Source organism: Triticum aestivum, chromosome 1B, assembly GCF_018294505.1.
Source record: "Triticum aestivum cultivar Chinese Spring chromosome 1B, IWGSC CS RefSeq v2.1, whole genome shotgun sequence".
Lineage (NCBI taxonomy): Eukaryota > Viridiplantae > Streptophyta > Magnoliopsida > Poales > Poaceae > Triticum > Triticum aestivum.
Genome location: NC_057795.1, coordinates 194,878,129 through 194,902,059, shown reverse-complemented (window position 1 = coordinate 194,902,059; position 23,931 = coordinate 194,878,129). Strand labels below are relative to the sequence as shown.

Here is a 23,931-nt window from a genome sequence, read left to right as displayed (position 1 = left end):
AAAAGAAATTGTAAATCTCTCATTCACACCCCCTCTGATCGATAGACTTAGATTGTACACAAATGAAAAGTGATTAGTTTCCATATTACTGAAAAAAAGATGTGATGTCATGCAAAGAAAATTTAAAATAAATCAAAGGGGGTGTGAATTGAAGGGAAATGAGATGCCAGGCAAATAAAATTGGAAATAAATCAGATGGAAACGATTGCAAATAAAATTGGAAATGAATAAAATTATAAATAAATCAGATGGAAATAAAATTTAAAATAAATCAATGTGAGGGGGTGTTGAAGGGAGAATATCACATGGAAACCAACATCCGGTGGAAACCATGCAGAAATGATGTTTTGAAGTTTCAAAAAAGAAATACGGGATGCTAAGATGGTGATGTTTTATAGCCATGCAAAAATTCAAGTTCAAACACATCACGGAATGCGAGATATGGAAAGACAAAATCCTGAGTAGTGTTAAACAGAAACGTCACTATTCATAGTTAATTTGTTTTTCATAACTCACATCCCGTAATGTGTTTCAACTTGGAATTTCACATGACAATAGAACATCCCCCTCTTAACATTTCATGTATTTTCAGTTTTTCTTTGATGATTTTTTCTCAGAATGCTGGTTTTCATGTGATATTCCCCCTTATTTGAGACCGTGTGACCAAAATGCCATTTGTGATGAGTGTAGAAACTTCTATATTCATACTTTCAATGTCTTGATCATATACTCCCGTAAAGGTATATTCATAGTTTCAATGTCTTGATCATATACTCCCGTAAAGGTTAATAAACATGAAGATTGGATGCAATCGACAATATCTTTCTTTGAATGCTGGTTTCCATGTGATATTCTTCCTTATTTGAGACTGAATGACCAAAATGCCATTTGTGATGAGTGTAGAAACATCTAGATTCATAGTTTCAAAGTCTTGATCATATACTCCCGCAAAGGGGGGAAAACATGAAGATCAGATGCAATTGATAATAGATCTTTGTACTCCCTCCGATGTATCTAGACATGTTTTAGTGTTAGATACATCAGTATCTAGACAAATCTAAGACAGATCGAAGAAAGTACTAAAAATAGGAATGCACTCGTTACATAACACAATGCTTCAGATGGAAACTTCTAGCTTATCAAGCCAACATTGAGCCTCTGATGAGGGTTTTAGATCACCCCAGCAACTAACGGCGGACATGATGCATCAGCCCACTAGATCAAACAAAAATGCCAAAAATGGTAATTTGTTGTGTTCATCGAATTGGACCACGAACAGGGTAATTTCATATTTGATCATTCGCCCTCACCCACCCCGCTATCTGTATATGTCGGTGATTAGCTCTGGTAAAGTTGTAAGCCTATGGTGTCTAAATCCTATAATGAATGGATGAGTTAAACCTTCTTATCTACAAGGAAAATGTTATGGCTACGCAAGATTAACAGCGAACTGTATAAGCATGCATATGTAGGAATTCTACTTTGTGCTTGCTTCCTCTATCTGGTCGACAAAGAATGGGCTAGCTTTTTAGCCTTCGTTTTATCAACTCCCAAAAACTCGAGTTGCAAAAAGCTCCCATGACCACTTCGCTGAGCCGAAGGCCATCACTGCCAGAATATAGTTGGGTCGTTGCTGTATACTGCACGATCCTGGATCTCTAAGATGGAGACGTGCCAATCAACAAGCCTTGCTTGGATCAATTTACACAACACGAGTCCAGTTGGGAATAACCACCAGCTAGTTTCATCCCTGAAAAGATTTGAAGTCCGAGTTGTTAGGTGCTACAACCTCTGTTCCTAATTGAACAGCAAAAACGTCTTATATTTATGAACGGAGGTAGTTCCTCCGTTCCTAAATACTCCCTCCGTTCGGAAATAACTGATGTGGTTTTAGTTAATTTGAACTAAAACCACATAAGTTATTTCCGAATGGAGGGAGTATAAGATATGGCCCGACCAATTGCATTTAATGCTCATGTAACCCTTCTTCACAGAGCGGGCAAAGATGCTTACCCGCCCAAATTCCATGGCTGCATGCTTGGATGTCTTTTTGTTGATGACTTATAATGCACAAGTCCACATACAAAGGCCACGACCTAAGTCAAGTGCAAATAGGTTACAAAGAACTTTAAAAAAAATTGAAACTGGTATTGGAATAACAAGCACAAAAACATGATAATGATAGGTATAGCTGAACTTGCTAGTATTCAGCCAGCAGTAGATTATGATAATGATTGTATAGTCGTAAAATCAGTAGGCATGCTTGTCTGTGAAAGGTGCAACAAACTCAAACACTGACGATATATTACTGTTGTAACAAGCAAATATTCAAATGACATGAGATCTGATTCTGCATGACATCCAGACAAACCACTGAACATAATTGCCTAGTTTTACAGCTCGATAAATACGGATAAGTAATGTTATATGTGTATGTGCTCTGTTTTGCTTGTGAATGTGTGTGAATATGTGCACGTGCAAAAACACTATAATAATATCAAACACAATTAACCAATGAAAACCCCCTGCAGAAAACAGTGATAATTTTGTCAGTCCGTGCGGGAACTCGCGCCGGCACTCTACCAATGCATACCCAAACGGCGACGCAAATCAAGAACGGTGGCCGCAGGCCTAGCGGGCAACGCTTGGGCTCGTGACATACAAGGAGTGATAGGGATCCATGAGATTGGCCAATACCTCAGGCTTTGGCAAGCCGTGCAGCACATCAGCCTATCAAACAGGCCTGACCGAATGCTCTGGAGATGGACGGCTAGTGGCACCTATACGGCGCGGTCATGCTACGGTGCAACCTTTCACGGATCCATGAAATGCCCCTCCTGGAAGCTCACCTGGAAGAGCTGGGCAGCGCGCCGCGTCCACTTCTTTCACTGGTTGGCCAGCCAGGACCGGTGTTGGACGGCGGATAGACTCGCCCGTCGCAGCCTACAGCACCATCCACGATGCCTCCTTTGTGATCAGGCCCCAGAGTCGATGTGGCACCTGCTCCTAGAATGCCCGTTTTCGCGGCAAACCTGGCACGACGTGCTGGCTTGGGCGAGGATACCTTCACAACCGCCAAACAATGAGCCCACCCTCACGGACTGGTGGCAACGAACGAAAGGGCGGACCCCACATGCGCTACGGAAAGGCCTGCAATCCATCGCCATGCTCGTCCCTTGGATAATCTGGAAGCAGCGCAATGAGTGCGTCTTCGAGAATGCGCGCCCCTCGGTTACCACCCTCATAGATAGGATCAAGGCCGAAGCCAAATGCTGGGCACAAGCTGGCGCATTGGGTCTCAGGGTAGTCCTTCCCACTAACTGGGATGTTCACTAATAGGGTGCCAACTCTTGTAACCACCACCTCCTAGGAGGATTGTATCTTCTCATCTTTTCAATGAAATGAAACGCAAAGAGTCCTTTGGCGTTGTTTGGATAGTGGAGATTAGCGTTAGGATTATAGAAAATGGGTTTTTAGCCGATTTCTAGGAAAACCCGTTTTATGTTAGTTTTTACGAATAACCAGTTTATAACAAACTATGTTTGGTTAGGAATTTCAGAAAACTGATCGACCCAGTTCCTTGTTTGGATACCCACGACCACGTTGTTAATTCCTATCATCCTCCCGTGAGTGACTCTCACTTTCCCCAAATCACACACCATGGTGAGCTCGTTTAGCTGCTGCTCTCCTCCGATTGCTTCTCCGCTCGCTGACACCGCTGCTCCCTCGTATCGCCCATGGAAGGATCCGCGCACGGACGCCTACTACTGCGCGCATCCGTCCCCCTGGACGCTGGTTGCTGCTAGACTCCCAGGTTGCCAGGTACACGCCGCCGCGCGCGAACGCCGGCTACTCGTGCCTCCGCCGCTCCTAGACTGCTAGGTCGCCAGTTCTACCGCGCTTTGCCGGCCGTCGGCCCGCACAAGCTCTACCCGGCGAGCGGTCCTGCTTCAGGTCAGCGCACAGGCCTGCCTTCACTCAACGCCGGCCGTGCAGGCTGCACGGAAATCAGTCCGTTGTACCACTGGACCGGCGGCGCCGGGGGCAGCAGGCAGCTGTAGCTTCTGGCCAACATCGTTGAGGAACACTGACGCCAACTCAGGTTGTTGAGCAACAGGCGGAAGCGGAGAGAGGCAGTTGCGGTCTGTATATGCTATTCGCGTTTGTGGAAAAACGACTAATACTCATTTTCCCACAAACCCGGAATTCTGTGTTTTTAATAAACTGAGTTTCCTATATCCATGGATTTGTTAGAGATGCCAAACAAGGTTTTGCTCGGTTAGGCCGTTTCCCTGGCTTATGCAGATTGAGTTTTCTATATTCCTCTTATCCAAACAACGCCTTTGCGTTTTCTCGAAAAATAATTTTAACCCTGATTATAGTCCCCAAAATATACAACATTCGAAATGAACTAGTAATAGCAAAATACATATACAGGCAAAGAAGGGTACTTACAACATTAACCAGAGATGTAATGTTCCACAACGCATACACACGAGCAAGGCCTGCTGAGCGACGTGGGCCATGACTAAAGAGAGCATTTATACCAGCTGGAAATGGTGCCAGTATTCCAAGAGGAAGAACAAACAAGACTAACAAAATGTCGACCATAGAGTAAGAATATAGCTGGAGAGACGTAAGCAACACTAAGCTAAAATCTGCAAGAAGCAATATTGAGATGACCAAACCAACAAGATCCTGCAGTTAAGAAAGCAAAATAACCATGACAAGTGTAAGATACTCTGAATCTCTTCATAACCACACTAGGGGTTGAAATAATGGTCAGTCTCTGCAAAACAAGTCACCTGATGTCCAACCGGTTTAGTATTGTGCAAGATAAGAGACAGGGGATGAAACAAATCACTCCTGTCTTTGAGCGTCATCAAGTTGTCAACATTGAGAATTCCACCGGTTATTCTTTTACACATATAAGCATCATTGCTCCTTGAGTGGCCTAGTTGAGAGTCAGCATCTTCATTCTGATTTCTGCTCGACATAGGATCATTAGTTAAATTGTGATAAGAGAAGAAATGAAGAATAACTGGAGCTAGTAACAGATAACTCACAATGAATGTTGATCAAATATTATTCTAGAGCCACCTTGAAGTTCAGCAGCCACGGCTTCTCCCTCCACAGCATGAATAACAAGACCGTATTGACAGTATCCTAATGCTGTAGCTTGGAACCATGCAAGGTCAACACGTACATGGTATGTGTCTAAGGCAGGATTTGCATGAGTTTCAAGCCATTTGAGCATAGGAAGAAAGGTTACTTTCAAATTTCCATGACGAACCAAACGCAGCTGGGCATTCAGTCCAGCAACAAGACGGTGCCATATTGATGATGGTACAACCTACAAAAGATATTTATCAGGAACTGAATAAAACGTTATTTCTGTGATTCGGCACAGAAGGAAATGTTTCAGAATCAACCTGGCTTATAAGACTTGTGACTACACTATCACTGTGAAGTGAAAATGGAGCCATGTAACTTCCATCACCGCCAAAAATCAAGGACATTGGAAATCTTTGATGAAGACGAGTGGGCAGATCAGGCCTTTTCTCATCCCCACCAAGGTAAAAATCCAAATAACCCAGCATTAAATCTGGAGTGGCAGCTACCTATAAATCGGAAAAAAAGAGACCACCCTCAATCCATAATATCAGACTGCTAGTTATATAACAACTGGAATTGTAGGTGGCAGGTGCAACCTACGATGTGTACTGCTATAGCAGCCGATAATGCACAGTCAACATGGCCACACTTATAAATCAAACACCACATTCCTTTTATCTGTTTGGATGCCCTGGATATTTCTAGTTATTCTATGGTGGGTGGGAGTACTATGCATCTATGGACTCAAAATATTGGATAAGTCACTTAAATCAAGTAGATAACACTTAAGGGACATTGGTTTCGTATGAAAAAGTGATACCAGACAGCCTAATTTCAAGAAAAAAATTCAATTCGTAACAAACTGTAATTTTCTATGGAAATATTGGTATTGGAAAACACAGTACCTTCAGTCCTTCGTAAAGGGCACGTGAACGGCATGACCGTAAGCACGAATGATCATATTCAGATCGAACAAACTCACGTAGTCGTTGTAACTTTTTTCTTCGGCGCCACTGTTGCCAGGACCACGCCAAGGGGTAGGAAAGTATACACAGAATACTACAAATCGATCCCTCCCACCACTGATAAGCTGCCAGAGCATTGATATCATCGACAAACTTGTTAAACGCATCCTCGTATCTGACAACAGAAGACAAACAGCACAACAGCAGTCAATACTCAGTTATATATTTCTATAAGACAAAGGACTACGTAAATTCATGAAAAAAAACATGAATATTGGGAAAAATTATAACAAGACAGCTAAATAACTGAAGGGAATTTGTGCAAATGTAATCTTGACCACGGGCATTACACAATATCTGTAATCTGTTCAGGTGGCGTGTGCGGGAGATGCCAAGGTTCACTGAAGGTATTTGGGCCCATGAAAAACATCCTGTGCACATGGCAGTGAGATTCTTCGGCCCTATTTGTTTCCAATACCTATCACATTAGCAGAAATTTCAAACACCACCCAGCATGATCATGCAACAGCTTAATGCACTGAGCCATGACAACAGAATGTATTCCACTACCTCATTCAGTGATTCTAGGAAGGGAAAAGAGTGATCAATTTGGGAGCCATGTTGAGTTGGTGCTGGTCCAGGAAACTCATCAGTACCAACAAACTTCATCCGAGCAATACTCAAAACAAGAGCCAATAAAACAAGAAGGCCTGAAAGAAGCAAGCCAAAGAACCAAGGTCCACCAAAAGTGTATATTAGCTCTTCAAGAGCAGTAAAACAGTGAGGCATACGATATCTATCTGACACACATTTGTACGGGCATGGGGTTTCAGCGACACCTCCTGTGAAAAATGTTATTTAAGATTAGAAAATCAAGGTTAATCTAACAGAAATATTGATTGTGAACACAAATGTTCTGAAACTAGAAAAAATAGAAGTGTAACAAAAGAACACAAAAAAAAAAACTTGTAATCCAGTTTAAGCTGTCTTCTTGAACATAACACAATGAGCTAAAAGCAAATGGCTCAGTGGTTGAGCCACACACAAAGCTCTGGCATCTACCCACAGGTTGTTTTGCAAACAAGACCATTAGGTATATGAATTTATAAATAACACCACATCATAAAAAAAAGATCCCACAAGGTATGTACTTTTGTATAAAACACATGTATGATACACTGGCTATTGAATTCATTTGACCTGTACTGAAGATACATATTTCTCATACAGCAATAAATACAGTAAGAGTTACCTCGGATATGCATGTATATAGCCCGATGAGGGAGCTCATATGCAGGGCATGGAGAACACAAGGACTTAGAAGACCCGGTAATGTTCTTGTATGTTCCTACAGGACACTCCTGCATTTCGCCGTAGAAATTATTGCAACAATGTTAATTAGTAAATTTAGTTACATTAGTTAACTGAGCTAAAATGATAATAGGTATGACAATGGCACGCTGCTATCTCGGTACATTTATCTTATCTGTCTTAAACACTGAAACATGGTAAGCGCACCAATATTCGATATTCGAAAATAGCAATGCACCAAATGGTGCCAATAAAAAAGGTATTATGTGCCTCAAGAAACCGTGATAGACAGAAGAAGAAAAAAAAATAATGGGCAACTGACCTTCTGTTCATAACATAATAAATAACGGCACAAAGGAGTGAATGAAACGTGCTTCTCGTTTACCTTGCAAAATGTACCATAAAGACCTTTCGGGCAATCTTTTGCTGTAACTGTGCCATTCTCACCAGGAAAACCTCGGCCTTCGACAATTCCTCCTCTGTAATAACAACACAGAGTCAGCCTACAGGTTTAGCAATGTTCTGTGCATTAAGACATCTTCAGTTGTTCGACGATAAATAAGATGGCAGTAAAAATCATAGAACCCTGACATGGCAGAGGGAACATGAAGAGAGGGATTTTTTTTAACGGAGCCCCGACAGTAAATTTTACTGAAAAGAGATGTACTTACAGGAGAGGGGACTGTACAAGGGAGGGGAATAAACAGCTGGGGGGGAGGGGGAGCTATACAGGACTAACAGAGAGTAGTCAGGCCAGAGCTGGAGGGGCTCTGCCAGCACCCCTTTCATTTAAAATGAGAGAATAAAGAGACAAGTATTTAAAAAGCAACTTAACACCAGTAGGAAATAAGTTTTGAAATAAAAACAAGGTATACAAAAACGGGCTTTAGACAAGACAAGGCCACCCAAAATCCTTTAAACTACTCCAAGATTCAAATTAAGGAACTGCAAAGCTACATATATTATTCTGAAACACCAGTGCAACACGGAATGGCCTTAAAAAACTTATAATACAAATAAAAAGCTAAAAAAAAAGACAACCTTACTTCCTGAATAAAATAGCAGGTTAAACGACAAGGAAAAGGCCAACAGAGAAAGCATCAGATTTTCAGGACGCACCTCGCAAGTATTGATCCTTTGACAATTGCAAAAGGAACATAGTCATCTCCAGTGGGAATGTCGGACCAGTGGAAGTGAATGCGACCGCCTCCACCTCCACCACTACCATTGCTTCCAACCCCACCAACACTAGAAAGTACAGAGTTGTTCTCTAAGGATAAAGTCCGCACAAATAGAAGAATTGTGCCCCCAGAACCACCACCAGGTCCTCCATTTGCAGCATGAGTCGCCCCACCAGTGAAACTGCCACCGTTGGCTTCCACTGAACCAGAGAGAGAGAGAATAGGCAGAGATTGCTCCAAAGAACCCATCACTGAATGTGGAAATGAAAAGGCAGTAAAGGCCAGTGCTATTAAGAATATCATGACTTGATAGAGGATGGTCATGGTCCATGTACACCATCATTGTTACCTATTATACCACCACCAGCTGTTGAAGATGTTGTACTGACATTACCACTGCCACTGCCAAGTTCACAAGGCAAATCAGCACTATCATATGCAGCTCCGCCACCTGAATGCTTGCCGCTGTAAAAACCATCCCCGCCTTTACCACCATGCCCACCCCCACCACTAAGGCCACTGCTTAACATTCCTCCTTGTCCAATTCCACCTTGGCAGCCTGCCATCAGAAAAAGGAAATTTAAATCCTACAAAAGTTGGTAGAAGACACATGGCCAGAAGACAAGACATCGAAAGAAGCTTAATACACATGCCTAGAAAATTAGACATGTGTAAGCACTGACAAATTTAAACAAGGGTCATTTCTTTCTTGACCTGCATACAGATAATTATGACAGTTCACCTCAAACTAAAAAACTGAAAACTATATAACATTGAGTAAGAAGGGAATGAAGATAAATGTAAACAGCAGGCTGCACAAATAAATGGCAAAATAGCAATTCAACCCAGAGAACTAAATCAATTGCCAGTTGAAGAGGCATAAGATTATATTTGTCGGTACTAAAATTATGACATGTTATTGAGCCTCATGCCTAACAGGACGAGTGGATAGTGAATATCATCAGGCACAAAAGCACATTCAAAACTGTATAGGTATGTTTGTAGTAAGAAAGAATTTACAGAAAATCTCACGCCGCTGCAGCGAGGTCTGCCTCCCAGCTATAACTAGCCACCATGGAAAATATGCTACATAGCAATTTTTGGTGGCCTTAAAATTCACAGTACAAAAGAATTAGCAATTACTCCCTCCGTTCCCAAATATTTGTCTTTCTACAGATTTCAACAAGTGACTACATACGAAGCAAAATGAGTGAATCTACACTCTAAAATATGTCTACATACCTCCGTATGGTGTGCCCATTTGAAATGCCTAGAAAGACAAATATTTCGGAACGGAGGGAGTAGAAGATAAACATAATGATCATAACAGCACTATGTCCAAAATAATCATTCTCTTCCTTTAAAAAATATAAAACATATAGTGCAATATGTATGCATAATTGTAAATTTCCTGATTTCCGTTGCAGTTCAAGGATTTCATACCACATGATAAATGAATTGTGAATCAGACCTATACTAATCTTAGTTTAGTGAAAAAAGTAACTCGATTTTCATTTTGGTGCTTAAATTTAGAAGTTCTAGATAGAACCTAAGGGCAACTCCAACGCGGTTCATCAAATGTCCGCGGACACGTCCGGACGTGTCCGCCGAAAGCATTAGGGGAGCCAGCCATCCAACCCTATGCACCAAATGTCCAGCACTAGTTTAAACATACACTTTAAAAGATGAACAATATTTGTTAAATTTCCAAATATTTGCCAAAACGGACGAAATTTAACAAAGTTTTAACTAATAACAAACAAAAAAAACTAAGCGAGGTACCGAACGGTGACCTCATAGGCATGGCCTCCGAGGCCACTGGCACCTCCGTCGTCGACCGGTCTGCCGTCACCGCCGTTCTTCCAGCGGTTGAAGACCTCCCAAGGGTCGCGGCAACCCTGATTGGCCACCAGGCCCACCACTGCATGCTTGCACGCAGCCACTAGGCTGCCTCCACCTGGTGCAGACACTCGACCACTTCTGTCTGGCGATGATGGTCGGGCACAGACTCCGGCCCGCGCCACCCGTCCTTGCCCTTGCCGGCGAGGCGGCGGTTGAAGCACTCGGATGCGTCGCTGATCCGGAGCCGGCGGCGGGTGGACGTTTGTGTAGTGGTCCTGTACCAATCCTAGGCACGGGCCAACGTGAGGCTGGGGTCGATGAGGACCCATATCGGCGCCACGTCCGGCATTGCGAACGCCGCCGGCGCGAGGACATGCCACCGCTGCTACCGAGGTAGTGCAAAAAGCGGCCGCACGTGTTGGCGATCACGGGGGAGGGCGCCTCCTCCTCTTTCACGGAAACCGGGCACCACTGGCTCCCGGGCTGCCGACGAGGCAGGATGGCGGCGCCACCTCCTTGCTGCGTCGGAGTCATAGTGGCGGGGACATCAGGTGCATGAGGCATCTGGCATGGCTGCGCGGCGAGAACGCCGGCTCATCCTTGACATAGCGCGTCTGCGCATGGGTGGCAAGGGCGGCATCGAACCGCAGTCGTTGGCGCGACTGCTCGAGGAGCTGCGCCATCTGCACGGCGAACTCCTCCGTCAGTGCGGCCTCGGTGAGGAGGCGTGGCAGTGACGGACCTCGGTGAGGAGGTGCGGCTGCCGCTGCTCCTTGTCGCCTGACAAGAGCACCACCTTCATCTTCACCGTCGGAGTGGTGGACGCCAACAGGCACGGAGATCGTGGACGGCGGCATTTTGTTTTCAAGGCATCACCTAGGCGAAGCTTAGGCGTCAGGGCGCCCTCCAAGCTCAAGGCATCGAGCTTACCTTAGATAGCTGCATAAGGCATCCGCCTTGACCTTCAGAGCGAAGCGCACGCTTAGGCGTTCCCCTAGTACATATTGGACCCCTTGAGCTTGCGAGGCAGGGGAGCAACTTTTTCAGGCGGGAAACTGAGTCTTGGCGGGAAAGGAGGTATTGGCGCCAACAGGTAAGAGGAGAGAGAGGGAAACAATCCCCAATCCACACGCTCCTCCCCCTCCTCTCCAGCGGCTCCAGCAGATCCTCTCCGGCAGCTCTTCCCTCTCCTCTCCAGCACCACCTCCTCCTCCTCTCCAATACAGCAGTAACCAGCAACAGGCAACAGCAAGGAGCCAAGGATACAAAGTGGCAATTGCCAAGGTAGACCTCCCCCATCCTCCACTCTTGTCCCTCTCGCTTCTCCCCCAACCTCCTCTGCTCTCTTTCTTCCATGTTCAGTTGTTCACTGCTTGCTGCTTTGCTGGTGTGTATGCCTAGTTGCCTACCAAATTCTACTCTACTCTGCTGCTTAAAACTCTCTAAGGCGTTGCCTTACCCCACCCACCTGTTGCCGGCAACGCTTCAATGCTGGAGCAGCAGCTCGAGTAGGTTTCTTGGTTGCACGCGTCCTCATTGAAGCAACGTTGGTCAGCCGTCCAGTCAGGTCACATCGGTCTGACCGGCAAGAATGCGGTTGGCGCCCGTCCGATCGTGTCCGCTCTAAGCGCATTGTAAGCGTCTAAGAGACAGGGCCACACCGATCCGCCAGGATGTGCCGACCCCGGTGTTGAAGTGCATATTTGGATTGCCTAGCCCTTTCCATCGGTTCGGACTTTTGGTTGCGTTGGCTAGTGCATGAAGCTTAACATGGTGTCAGAGTCTAAGGTCTCCTAGCTTTCGCAATTTATTAAAAAGTTGTTGCTGCCCCCCTGCCCTCCTTTGTGTTCACGTATAGGCCTCTTGAACCATACCTCCGAGTCTATTCACGTGTTGACTTTCCATGTCGCACGTGAGGGGGTGTTGAAGTGTATATGTGGATTGCCTAGCCCTTTCCATCAGTTCGGACTTTTGGGTGCGTTGGCTAGTGCATGAAGCTTAACACCCGGTACCACGCCAGCCCAAAAAGTGTGGACCGAGGGCAAGCAAGAGCCCGGGTTGTTTTCGTGCATCCCAAGCGCGTTCCCCGAGCACCCCTTCCCATGCACCTACGACAATCGGTCAACCCTGCCCTCCCAGAGGAGGAATGGTTGGCAAGTCTTTGGGCGCTCGAGGGCTCGGATGCCCAGGAAAAGGTCTGGCCAGGTTAGCGGGTACGACCGCGAAGGGGCCTGCCCTTCTGCAACAGCCCTGCCGCCTGGTGGCCATCATGATCGGCACACGATGGCCAATGACGCCCATCGATCGGACTTGTCATCCGATGGGCGAGATGAGCTTGCAAGTCCTTTTGAATTCGGCCTCTCCTAAGGACGACGTGACATCACCCGCCCATCCTTGATAACGGTTAGATCCGACGGAACAGTCAAAGACATGGCATTGCGTCGCTACAGGGCGACGCCGCTAGCTTCTACCAACTACGCGGGCCCATGCTGATAAGACCCGGGCAAGTCAAGAGGATGGGGGTTCAGCTTACCCCGGCACCAAAAAAAGTATATTGTGGTTGCCCCCGTGATATATAAGGGTGGAACCGGAGCAAGGAAGAAAGAGGAGCAATCTTGTAATCGCACACACACACTTGTCTCCAGAGCAAGAACTAGCATGCATGATGTAGGGTGTTACACCTCTCGATGGCCTCAACCTGGATAAACAAAGCCTCAATCCTTGAAGTGTTTGAACCCTGGCTGAATCTCTAAAAGGGGATCCCCATGATCTTTGATCTCGACAATCACCCGTTGACATCTGGCACACCAGGTAGGGGGTCAAGGCTTCGGTTTCTCTTTAGGCCATAATCATCAACCATGCCCTCGCGTGGATCGCAGACACAGCGGCCAACAAGCTGAGAACCACCCAGCATGGGACATCGTCATGGCCACACACACCCCCCCCCAGCCGTTCCCACAATGTAGAGCGTCAACCAGTGCGCCACTGTTCGGGCGCTGACGAGGCCACCTAGGTGGCCGCGCTACAGACCGTGCACGTTCTCCTCCGACACCCGCTTGTGTCGTTGGAAGAGTCCCCCATGCACCCGTGGCTCCAGGAAATCACCAGACTAGTGGAAATTGCTCGCCACCGCCCAACATCTAGGGACACCAGCGCTTCCTCGAGGGAAAGCACCACTTATCCGTGTGCCCAGGCGCGCACCCCGTCCAGCAGAAGGGAGTGCCGACAAGCACCCGAGCGACAAGATTTCATCCATGCGGAGGAGAATCGGCTCCAGGAGGCTCGTTTCATCCGCGAGGTGATTCACCCTGAGTGGCTTGCCAATCCTGTCAATGTGTGGTCCTCAGTTCCTGATGTGCACCTGTCTAACATGGCTGCAATTTTTTGGTCAATTCCCAAGCTCTCTATTCTAGTACTTGTCCAACTCTTTATTTAAACTATACTCCATTTTAAGTATTTGTGTGTAGATATTATCTTGGCACTAATTTACTTTGTGTGATGTAGTCACGCAAAGAGAATGTGTGATGTACTGCATCTGCATGTTGCTTAAGCCCCAAAAGAACTGGCCCTAAATTGGAGAACATGGGAAATCATCTCCTGAAGTGGTTTCTGAATTAAAAAAATCAAGAAAATGGATCTTTGCGCTTCATTGCATTGAAAAGATGGGAGAGTACAATCCTCCTAGGAGGCTGGTGTTACATGGATCAAGCTCCCAATCAATGGACATCCCAGGATGTGGGCAGAACAACCTTGAGCCCCTGTGCCCCGGCTTGTGCCCAACATTTGGCCTTAGCTTTAATCCTATCCACTAATGCTTCGGTCGAGGGTTGCGCATTTTCAAAGACGCATTCGTTCCACTGCTTCCAGATCATCCAGGGAATGAGCACGGCGATGGATTGTAAGCCTTTGCGCAGCGCGTTAGTAGTTACTTGTTACAGAAATCTGTTTGTTAGAATACATTTGGGTCAAAGTGTCATGCCCCATATATTAAGACACAATTGAGGGTATTTTCTAGAATATACCACACATTTAAGACATCTCCCCAACATTGAGAAGATGTTCCACAGATAGAAAAACATATAAGGAAAAAATGTGGATATCACTAGTCTTTGGGTTACTCATTAAGGTTTTAACAGTTTAAAAGTTCTAAAAATTATGAAAATAATACTTGAACATCACGATTATGATATAAGACGATCCAACAGAACGATTGCAAAAAGACGACTTCATGTACCCACGGCAGAAAAAAAACAATCATTGCAGCTGACCGCGACATAGATGAACTCAACTATATGTTTTTTATCGTCTGGGGGGACATAAAGCCGTAGTTTTTCAACCGCTCTGCTCGACCATCTTACATCATAATCATAGTGTTACGGCGTTCTTTTCATGATTTTTAGGAACTTCTACACAGTCAAAACCTTAGAAGAGTTCCACAGTAACGATTGACAGAAAATTCTTTACGTACATGTATACATACACACATTTATGTTAGTTCAGAAATAATAATTGAGTTACTACTTTCAATGCTTTTAGGTCATTATGCAATATAAAGTACCACTATATGTTTTTCTATCAAAAAATGGGGCATCTTTCCAACTGGAAATAAAAAGTATATTTACTTATATACGAATTGAGGCCTTGTATTTTTGTCTCACCCCGGGGCTTCCAATATCGATATGTCAGGACCAGGCCTGCTCACAGCTAACGCTAGATATTTAAAACGCAGAAGTATTGACACATGGTGAACAACTAAATGTGAAGAGGACAAATAAGTACCCTATGAATTAGGTGTCCAGACTGAAGTCAAGCAAAAATAACTAAGCATAGTATGGTAATTGGTAACACCAAACACCTGAAACTTCCAATAGAGCAATGGCAAACATATAACAGACACATGCAATGTATGTTATGCAGTCTGCAGGGTTATAGACATAAGGATCAATTTGTTCTTGTGATGTTGTGCGATGCTGCCCTACAACATCTAGTTAGTTATGGGAATCTTTACCAATTCTAGTAAGTTTGTTCTGTGGTGGATTCCAAGAGGATGGTTTCAGCTAACTGTGGAATCCAAAAGTAGAAAAAAGTGGTTTCTAAAAGCGGCGACAATGACAACAAAGACTTAATAGCAATTCTGGCAAACAAGAAACAGTGATGTGTTACCTAATCCTGTTGCACTAATGCTCCCATGTCGCTGTATGGTGACATTTCTTGCTCTATTAAAATTTATGACAGTTCCTTGCACAAGGCCAGACACATCAATATCTTCAACACGGCATATCTGCATGACAAAGTCCGCCATGGATTACATGTTAAAAGGTATTATAAGAAATAAGAAATATGTGAAGCATCACTGCATGTGGGATGTTTAAAAATTTAAGAGTGCACCTGTAGAGTAAAAGACAAGGAAGAATTCAGATTGCAATCCTCAGGCGGATGAAAAATTTCCATAGGACAACTCTCATTTTCGCAATTCAATTTTGGGGCCCTAGAGTAGCCACAAAATCTCATTAACCATTTGAACATCTCCATTACAAAGGAAAATAGCATAAGAGAAGTATTTAACACTAGAACAAAGGACGTAGTATTTACACATCATCACCGCTCGCGTTTATAAGTGGGCCCCGTAGAACAGCTCCACGTCCAACCTAAAACGAATTATGAATCAATTAGCACATTCTGTTCTTTGAATGACCATGAAAAATCAGAAACATCTAAGTGCAAAAATGGTGTATGAAACTGAATAAGCTAGACTGCAAATATCAAAAACCGCAAAAGGGTTTATGCTAATGTACACCGCATAAGGAATAGAAAACAGAAGGAATACTTCGAATGTTTGTACTCTGCATTGTAAACAATTGGCAAAAATATTGAACAGTTCAATTATGAAACAAAAAATAGTTAATCACATAAGATAAGTTCCAACAATCAAATTCAGCATCTTCATTCTTGAGTTTCAAGAGAAATGAATAAGTGAATAACAGGATGAACGATACTGTGTATAGAACATGCAAACTGGTGATCAAGCTCCTAAAGAACAACTTCACGATGCATCAAATTAAGATGACATCAATGGCAGTACCAAACCTCTGGATACAACTTAACTCAAGCCCAGAAAGTTCTCCCAATAAAGCCATAAAGCACAATAAGGAAAACTTTCGCCCAATCAATAAACAAACCAAAATCACTTGATTTACCAGTATGTTGTAGAATAGTGATAAAATAAGACGTTGTGCCTCAATTGTGTCTCCATTTCCGGATAAATTCAGAACGCCTTGACCATGAATTCCAAGATTAGCATTAGAATGTATCACTGATGATTCCTGACAAGCACGTAAACAAAAATATCATACAGAAGGTAATGGCAGGTAAAGGGGGGTGTACAACTTACAATAGTAGGCCAATAACGTACCCTCAAAACTATCAAATTGCTTCCTTCCAGTAAAGAAGTTGCAACTCCTGAATCTCTGCCACCATCAATAACCATCCTAGAGTTCCACATAAGGAGCATCTTTACGGACATTCTTAGAGCACCAAAGACCTGAAATTATTTAGAGTGGTGAGGTGTAAATGCACCAAGTAGAGGGCCAAAATTTTCTGAAAATAGATAATGAACCTGTATTGTAGAATCACTCATAAGAAGTTCCTCAGCCAATAGTTCAAACTCTGAATATGGGTAATGTGTCAGGCCAAAAGTTAGAGTAGCCCGAGATAGAAGACTAATTTGTCCTTGTGCCTGAAAATAAGAAAGCAAACAAAAATGATTATTGGAACACCTTTTGGATAGGATGGAATAAACAAGTAAAGAAAACATGAGTCCGCTTATAGTCACAATACATGTTTACCAGTTGACCTTTTCATATCAGTGCAAACAATAGGTGATAGGTAAGTCTTAGGCACTAAGTCAGCAGAAGCAAAATTTGTTTTGTCATCCTGTTTAGCAGCCACTTGTACTCTGTAACTTGAGGTGTAAACACTAGCTAAAAGTTTGTGGGCTGTCAGGTTCCTTGTACAAATCGACTTACCTCTGTACCGACCTGCCCCTAGTGCTCTCTCTCTCTCTCTCTCTCCCTCTCCCTCTCCCTCTCCCTCTCTCTCTCTCTCTCTCTCTCTCCACACACACACATAGATATATACACATATAGCACGTAATAAACCATCTAGCCGCATACCTGATACATGTGTATGTTAGGAAGAAAGATTTCCAACAATAGGTACTATTCTACTCCCTCCATTCAAAAATAGAAGCCGCATTACTATATGTGTGGTCAATGTTTTAAAACTTGCCACTAATATATGTGGAAGTATATGGATTAGCATGTAAGAATGTTATCATTCTATTTGAATTGCAAAACACGTTTATGTCATATATCATTTTACAAAAACAAATTTTGTGGGAAGCGCACATTGGAGGCTGGAAAGTCAAGCAACGCCTTATATTTCAGGCAGCTAGCTTCACTAGCAGGGAGCTGCGACTACTTACGAGAAATGCAGCACAAAAGTATACAAAGACATATTATGTGACTTTGATGGTTCAAGAAAGCACAAGAGAAGTCACCTGAATAACAGCAATTATGTATCTGACTAAAATGACAAAAGAGGATTTCTGTAAAGAAAATTGTTGCGCGAGTTTATCTCCACAAAAGTAAGAGAAACAAATGCAGTGCTAGTAGCAAGATCATTATAATACACTGTCAATGGAGATGATATTTAGGCCTCAGACCTGAAGACGACTCCAGCGCAGGGGCAGAGAAACTTTTGCATGATTCTTGATAAAAACATTTGTCCAGAGTGGCTCATATGGGGGGTCTAAAAAAACTGTATCAGTTTGTGTGCTCAAGTTATTGTTGCTAACAGTAATACTCTTAGGTACTTCTTCATAAAGTGTCCCAGCTGCTCCTGCATTGTCTGGACATCCTGAACTCCTCCCCCCTTAAACGTAGCATAGGTCAAACACCAACAAAAAGTATGTCAATAAGCTTGTACAAACTGGGCCATTTCCATCTAATAACTACACAGTTAACACAAATATTGATAGCTAGCAGAAATTGCTAATGGCGCTTGAGCTCCATGGAGCCCAAAAGTTAACAAGTTCAAAAAATAAATTTTTAGGTTTCAAAAAATTATGAAAAAAATACACACATACCTATGTTTGTATACAACTTATCTGTAAAGTTTCATGGCAAAATAATTTTTTATGCAAGCTATCAAAAATAACAAATCATGTATATCTAGCACATGTACTGTTCACTATAAAAGTACATGATTTTTTTGTAGTCACATCAATATGTATTTCATAATAAAATTTTACACACATCTATTATACATCTATAAGTACTTGAGTATTTATTTTCAGAATTTTTTGAAACTTAAAGAGTCAATTTTTGAATTTTTGAAAATCCTCACTCGATAGCTAGTCCTTTTATAATGAATGACCTTATAAAATATGACCAAAAGATAGGGGGTATTATTGAATTGATCAATTTGTTTGGTAGCAAATTACAGCTACAGATTCCAACATAAAATACTTTGTCAAATTAGAGGGTCAAAACTCTGGATCAGCACGATAAAGTTCGCTACCTAACCTAGATCAGATCACGTAGTTTCACTTCACAATCTACCAGTGTTAAACAAATGAGAATGAGGAGAAGTCGAGTACATCATTTTGTCATTCCTCTCTCAGAATTTTTTGAAGCATATCAGGAACTGAAGCTACCCCCTTCCAGGACACCAGTACCACTTTCTAACAGGTTACTGGCAAAAACTAGTGGTTCTGGTCAGTAAGATTCATGATCTTTAACCCAAGTCCATAACCTAAATTTAGTCAGAAGAAGTTATGCTCATTGAAAATTTAGGCTCAGGGGAAATCTGGGAAAACTTTGCAACCAAGTTAATTTTTTCCATTCAAATGTTAGTTTGAAGTAGTATGCTTAGTTGGTCAGATTAATAAAAATGTAAAAGGTTCCCAAAATAGGCCACAATATTACAATAACTAAACCCTACGCAATGGCTCTCCAAACCTGAACAAAGTAGCATCCATAAACCAAATCAACATTCTTTTGCCCCTTGATTAACATTTAGCCCGAACAATTGTGAAGACCAGAAAATAAATTCAACTCTATCAGAAAAAAGTGTGAATAGTATGATATGGCATGTTATAAGCAAAAATAACTCCATGCAGCCCAGCAGCTAGAACAGAAATGCAACAATCCAACTGGAAGCCCGTATTGGATTACCATGAACAAAAAAATGGGTGTCATCATGCCTACTGAAAACATCAATAGAAACACGTCCTCCACCTCCCCCAGACAAACCATTGCCTCCACATGCACTTATTTTGCCACCGCCTTGCCTGTTCCAAGAAAATATTAGATAGGGTCAACTGAATTACCAATGGCCTATAACCAACATATTTGAGTAAAATGGAATTCTAGATCATCATCAATTAATTCTGTTTTTAGAAACAGAGTCTTGATAAGCAAGAGTAAAGTTCTTCAAAAATATATAATAAGTGTGAGAAATGTACATATGAAGGGCCTTGTACTTATAGCAGAGAATGATAACGTGAATGTATGCTATCATTCCATCAAGCCTAAAATGAGAATGATAACATGAATGTATACTATCATTCCATCAAGCCTAAAATGATTCAAATATCAATCCCTCTTCACATTCTAAGCAGATCAAAACACTGTTCCTAAACTAGAGATGGTGAAATTGCATTGATGCACTTCACTATTGAATTAAATTCTAAACTGTTCCAAAATCAGGTAGGTATGCACACTATGAAGTGCAGATGTTTACCAAAATCTTTCTAAAAAAATTGCACCAAAATCATTGCAAAAATACTCACATGGTTGCAGCCTTAAGATAGATGCTTCCCCCAGAGCCACCCCCACCCTTGGTGCCACCATTACCGCCATTAGCAATAACTGTTCCATTCATGACAATTTCATCTGCAAACAACCACACTACTCCGCCACCCCCGCCACCATAGTCCTTCTCGACGCTAGTAGATCCCCCTTTGCTCCCATAGCTATTCGGGGTCTTGAGCTCAGACCACGCATAGGTATCACCACCCCACGAGTCCTCCTGCGTTTGCCCCTTATTGACGTAGCAGCTTGCGCCGCGGCCACCATGCCCACCACCATCTCCATATATCCCGGTTGGTACGCCGCTGGTCTTATCCGGCGGGTTGCCGGCAAGCGCAGTGGTGTCGATAACGGCGTCGTCGCCGAGAGTGATGTTGGTGGCCGCGAGAGAGACCCATCCGGCTACGACACGGGCGCCATGGCCGAAGCGGATATCACCAGACAAATTGGCGGAGACAACGCACCCTGGCCTCTGGCAGGTGACAGAGACACCGTCGAGGAGCTGGAGGCTGCCATTCCCGCTGATGAAGACGCCGCCGCCCTCGAGCCGCACGGACACGGGAACTACGCAGCGCGTGTCGAGGTCGCCCACGCCACCGAGGTCGCCGGCGCAGGTCGCCGCCGGGGCGGCCGGCGGGGGCGGCAGCGCTGGGGGAGGCGGCGGCGTGTAGTCGTGAAATGTGAGGATCGAGTACGCCTCCGCTTCCTCGGCCCCCCGATCGTACACCCCGGGGCTAGGGTTACCTGATGCGACGGCGAGGAGGGCAAGGATGAAGAGGTGGTGGAGGCGGCGACGAAGGGGGAGGGGAAGGGGAAGGGGAATGTGGTGGGCCATGGGGTGGGAAGCATCAGAGTACGAGCGCCACGGGCGGTAATAGGGGCAGGGTTGGGGTTGGAATCAAGGCCAGCGCGGCGACGGCGATCGCCGGAGACGGCGAGGTGGGCCGTCGGGGCTGGGGTTTGGTGATGGTTGTTTGCTTTCCACTCTTCAGTTAGGGCGTGTTTGGTTGCCTGGGTGCATCTGTCATGCATTGCATGAAGGAGCTTGGCTGGGTTGGCCTGGTTGAGCTCATGCAAAAATGAGTTGAAATGTGTGTTTGGTGTACTGCATGAGACGAGACAAGCTCAGCTCAGATTTTATTTGGTTTGTTGCATGTGTGGTTGCATTAGAGATGCGGCATACAACATATGTTGTTTGGTAGGTTGTATGATGTGGGTGCTTGTTTATGTATGTAAAAAATATAATTTTAGTGACATGCACTCCAGACTAGATATCTTTGCTGATTGAAGTAATAAAAGAATATATATTCACATGTCTTCAAAATTGCAGAGATGATTTAAGTAAGAAAAGCAAAAATTTAGCAACATCTTTGCTGTTTGTACAAGTATATAAGCAGTTTATATACACATAAGCAATTGATGGCACAAAATAGCTAAAGAAATGCATCAGGATAATAGAGAGTGCACATAAATCGGGTATCCAGTGCAAGTACATCTTAAGAGTCCACATATTATAGAGCCACAAATTCGTATGATCCATATTACAGTCCAGCACATCCTAGAGTTCACATATTAGATAGCCATAAATTCATATTGGGTGCATTACAGTCCAACAAAGGAACATAACATAAGGTCCATATTACATTCCTTCACATATATAGGGGCATGGTTTTTCTGACCAAATACAATAAAATATGGTCAGCTTCGTTGAATTAGCACATATTTGCTCACACTCCACCCTTGGGCACTTCATCGCTGGTCACGGGCACTCCATCCTTTGGCAGTCCATCCTTGGGCATGGGCACTCCATCCTTTAAAGCCCTTTTCCGTCTTCACTCCACTAGCCATGAGCTCTACAAAGCGACGTAACATGAACCCAGACATTGGAGATGTCCAGCGCAATGGGTGATTCCCACCGCCATGCCCACCATCAGCCGCCATCTCAACCATCACTCCTATGTATAGAACAAACAAAAGGAAATGAGAAATGATTACATAAGAGAACAAAAATTTATATCAAGTCTAAACAGCAACATAAGGTAGTAAAAAACGGCAACATAAGGTACATGGCAACCTGCTCCTCAATGCAGGTATGAATGCTGTCTTCCAACAATTTCCGATCACGGAACAAGTTACACAAGTTATAAAATGGGGCCCTGTTCATCCTTAGTAAGTCATGGCAATTTATATCATTGGTTTCATAGATAAAACGTAGATTGGACAACCTAGCTACGTCTCTCTCAAGCATAACATAAAGAATTGGTGCGCGATAGTTTCTAATTCTAGCCCTCGTAGTTATTGTGGCCATATAGGCACACAAAACAGCAATCAAACCAGCAGCTTACACTATCAGCGTATCTCGGGTCTTGCCGTTGTCATCCATCTATATAAATTCAGCACAGATTTATAAATTAATAAAGGCATGGGAACTGATAATATTAACATCATTTGCATCATCAAAACAAAATAAAATATATGAACAAATTGTTCAGGCAGTTAGCTCATATAGATCCATAATAATAAGAATAATTAGCTCACAAATATATGCACTATTTCTTCCTAGTACTGATCCCTTCTAATTTCCACAAGTTAGCTCACATAGATCCATGATAATCAAACAAATTACTTGCCCAATAGCTCACAGATGCATGCTAATCACACAGATCCATAGAAGAGGAGGTTCAGGACATGGCCTGTAGAGCAAGAGGATGCATTGTGCACCCGGAAGTGGGCTGAATGTGTGTGGAGGGCAGGGGTGAACGGGCAGGGGTGAACGCACGTGCTCGCGCATGTGTGCGTGTGGGTGCACGCGCCTGTACAGGGCCAAGGGGAGCAACTCCCATGGCAACGGCGGCCATGGCCGGGAGCTCGGCTCCGACCAAGACGCACCCGCCTGTACAAGAGCGAGGGGAGTAGCTCCCATGGCGACGGCGGCCATGGCCGGGAGCTCGGCTGCGACCAAAGCGCGCGCACAGGGAACAGCAGCAGAGATAGATGAGAGGGATTCGAGAGGGATGGGAGGAGCCGAGGAGGAGAGTCAACCTCTGCGCGGAGAGGATGCGCGTCGGCGATGTGCTCGCGAGGCGACGGGGCGGCGAGATCCGTTCGCAGTAGAGAGGAGAGGGGTGAGGAGTGCGGCGCGGATATGGGTGTGAACGAGAGGGAGAGAAGCCCTAGCCCTCTTCGCTCGCGTGGGTGCAGGCATGGGCACTCGCGCGGATGCAGGCTCGCGGAAACGGGCGAAACTTACGTGCGAGCTCAGTCTGGCTGGGGGGCCTATTTTGCATCAGTCGGGCCTGGCCCAGAGCGACGTGCAGCCTACCAAACGTTGTGAAAATTGCATGGTGGGTGCGATGCAGGTGCGAGACAAGAAACCAAACACGCCCTAGCGAATGGGATTCAGTGCGCACGGTGCGGCGGGAGAGAAGAGGGTTGGGCCGTTGGATGTGCCTAGTGATGTGGTCGAGCTAGTGGGGTCGTGGTGCAGAGGCAGCAGAGAAAAGGATCAGGCATTTTCGCTTTCTGGATGTTTGAGATGTGTTTCTGTTAATCGGTTTTTTAGTTTGAAACTTTTGGTTTTGCTCATTCTAAATAGTTTCGATTTTTTATGACTAATTCGTTTTCTCACTTTCTAAAAAAAGTTTA

The 23,931-nt window shown here is 44.1% G+C and overlaps 1 protein-coding gene and 1 long non-coding RNA gene across 2 annotated transcripts; both read right to left on the bottom strand.

Annotated features, from left to right (window-relative positions):
• Nucleotides 1–894: 894 nt before the first annotated feature.
• LOC123115257 (uncharacterized) lies at nt 895–21,325 on the bottom strand. Its single transcript, XM_044536462.1, has 22 exons — nt 20,268–21,325; nt 19,651–19,766; nt 18,138–18,346; nt 17,031–17,150; nt 16,827–16,955; nt 16,612–16,737; nt 16,007–16,062; nt 15,803–15,902; nt 15,578–15,695; nt 8,922–9,131; nt 8,511–8,823; nt 7,777–7,870; nt 7,333–7,441; nt 6,651–6,922; nt 6,431–6,558; nt 6,021–6,255; nt 5,433–5,621; nt 5,067–5,353; nt 4,806–4,986; nt 4,456–4,698; nt 2,014–2,096; nt 895–1,750 (listed from the first exon to the last, which is right to left on the bottom strand). The coding sequence occupies exons 1-22, from the start codon at nt 21,119–21,121 to the stop codon at nt 1,606–1,608; spliced, it is 4,317 nt and encodes a 1,438-aa protein (XP_044392397.1). The 5' UTR covers nt 21,122–21,325; the 3' UTR covers nt 895–1,605.
• Nucleotides 21,326–21,765: 440 nt separating this feature from the next.
• On the bottom strand, nt 21,766–23,565 carry LOC123089383 (uncharacterized). Its single transcript, XR_006442274.1, has 2 exons — nt 23,329–23,565; nt 21,766–22,241 (listed from the first exon to the last, which is right to left on the bottom strand). It is a non-coding gene; the product is annotated as an uncharacterized lncRNA (long non-coding RNA).
• Between the last annotated feature and the right edge of the window lie 366 nt (nt 23,566–23,931).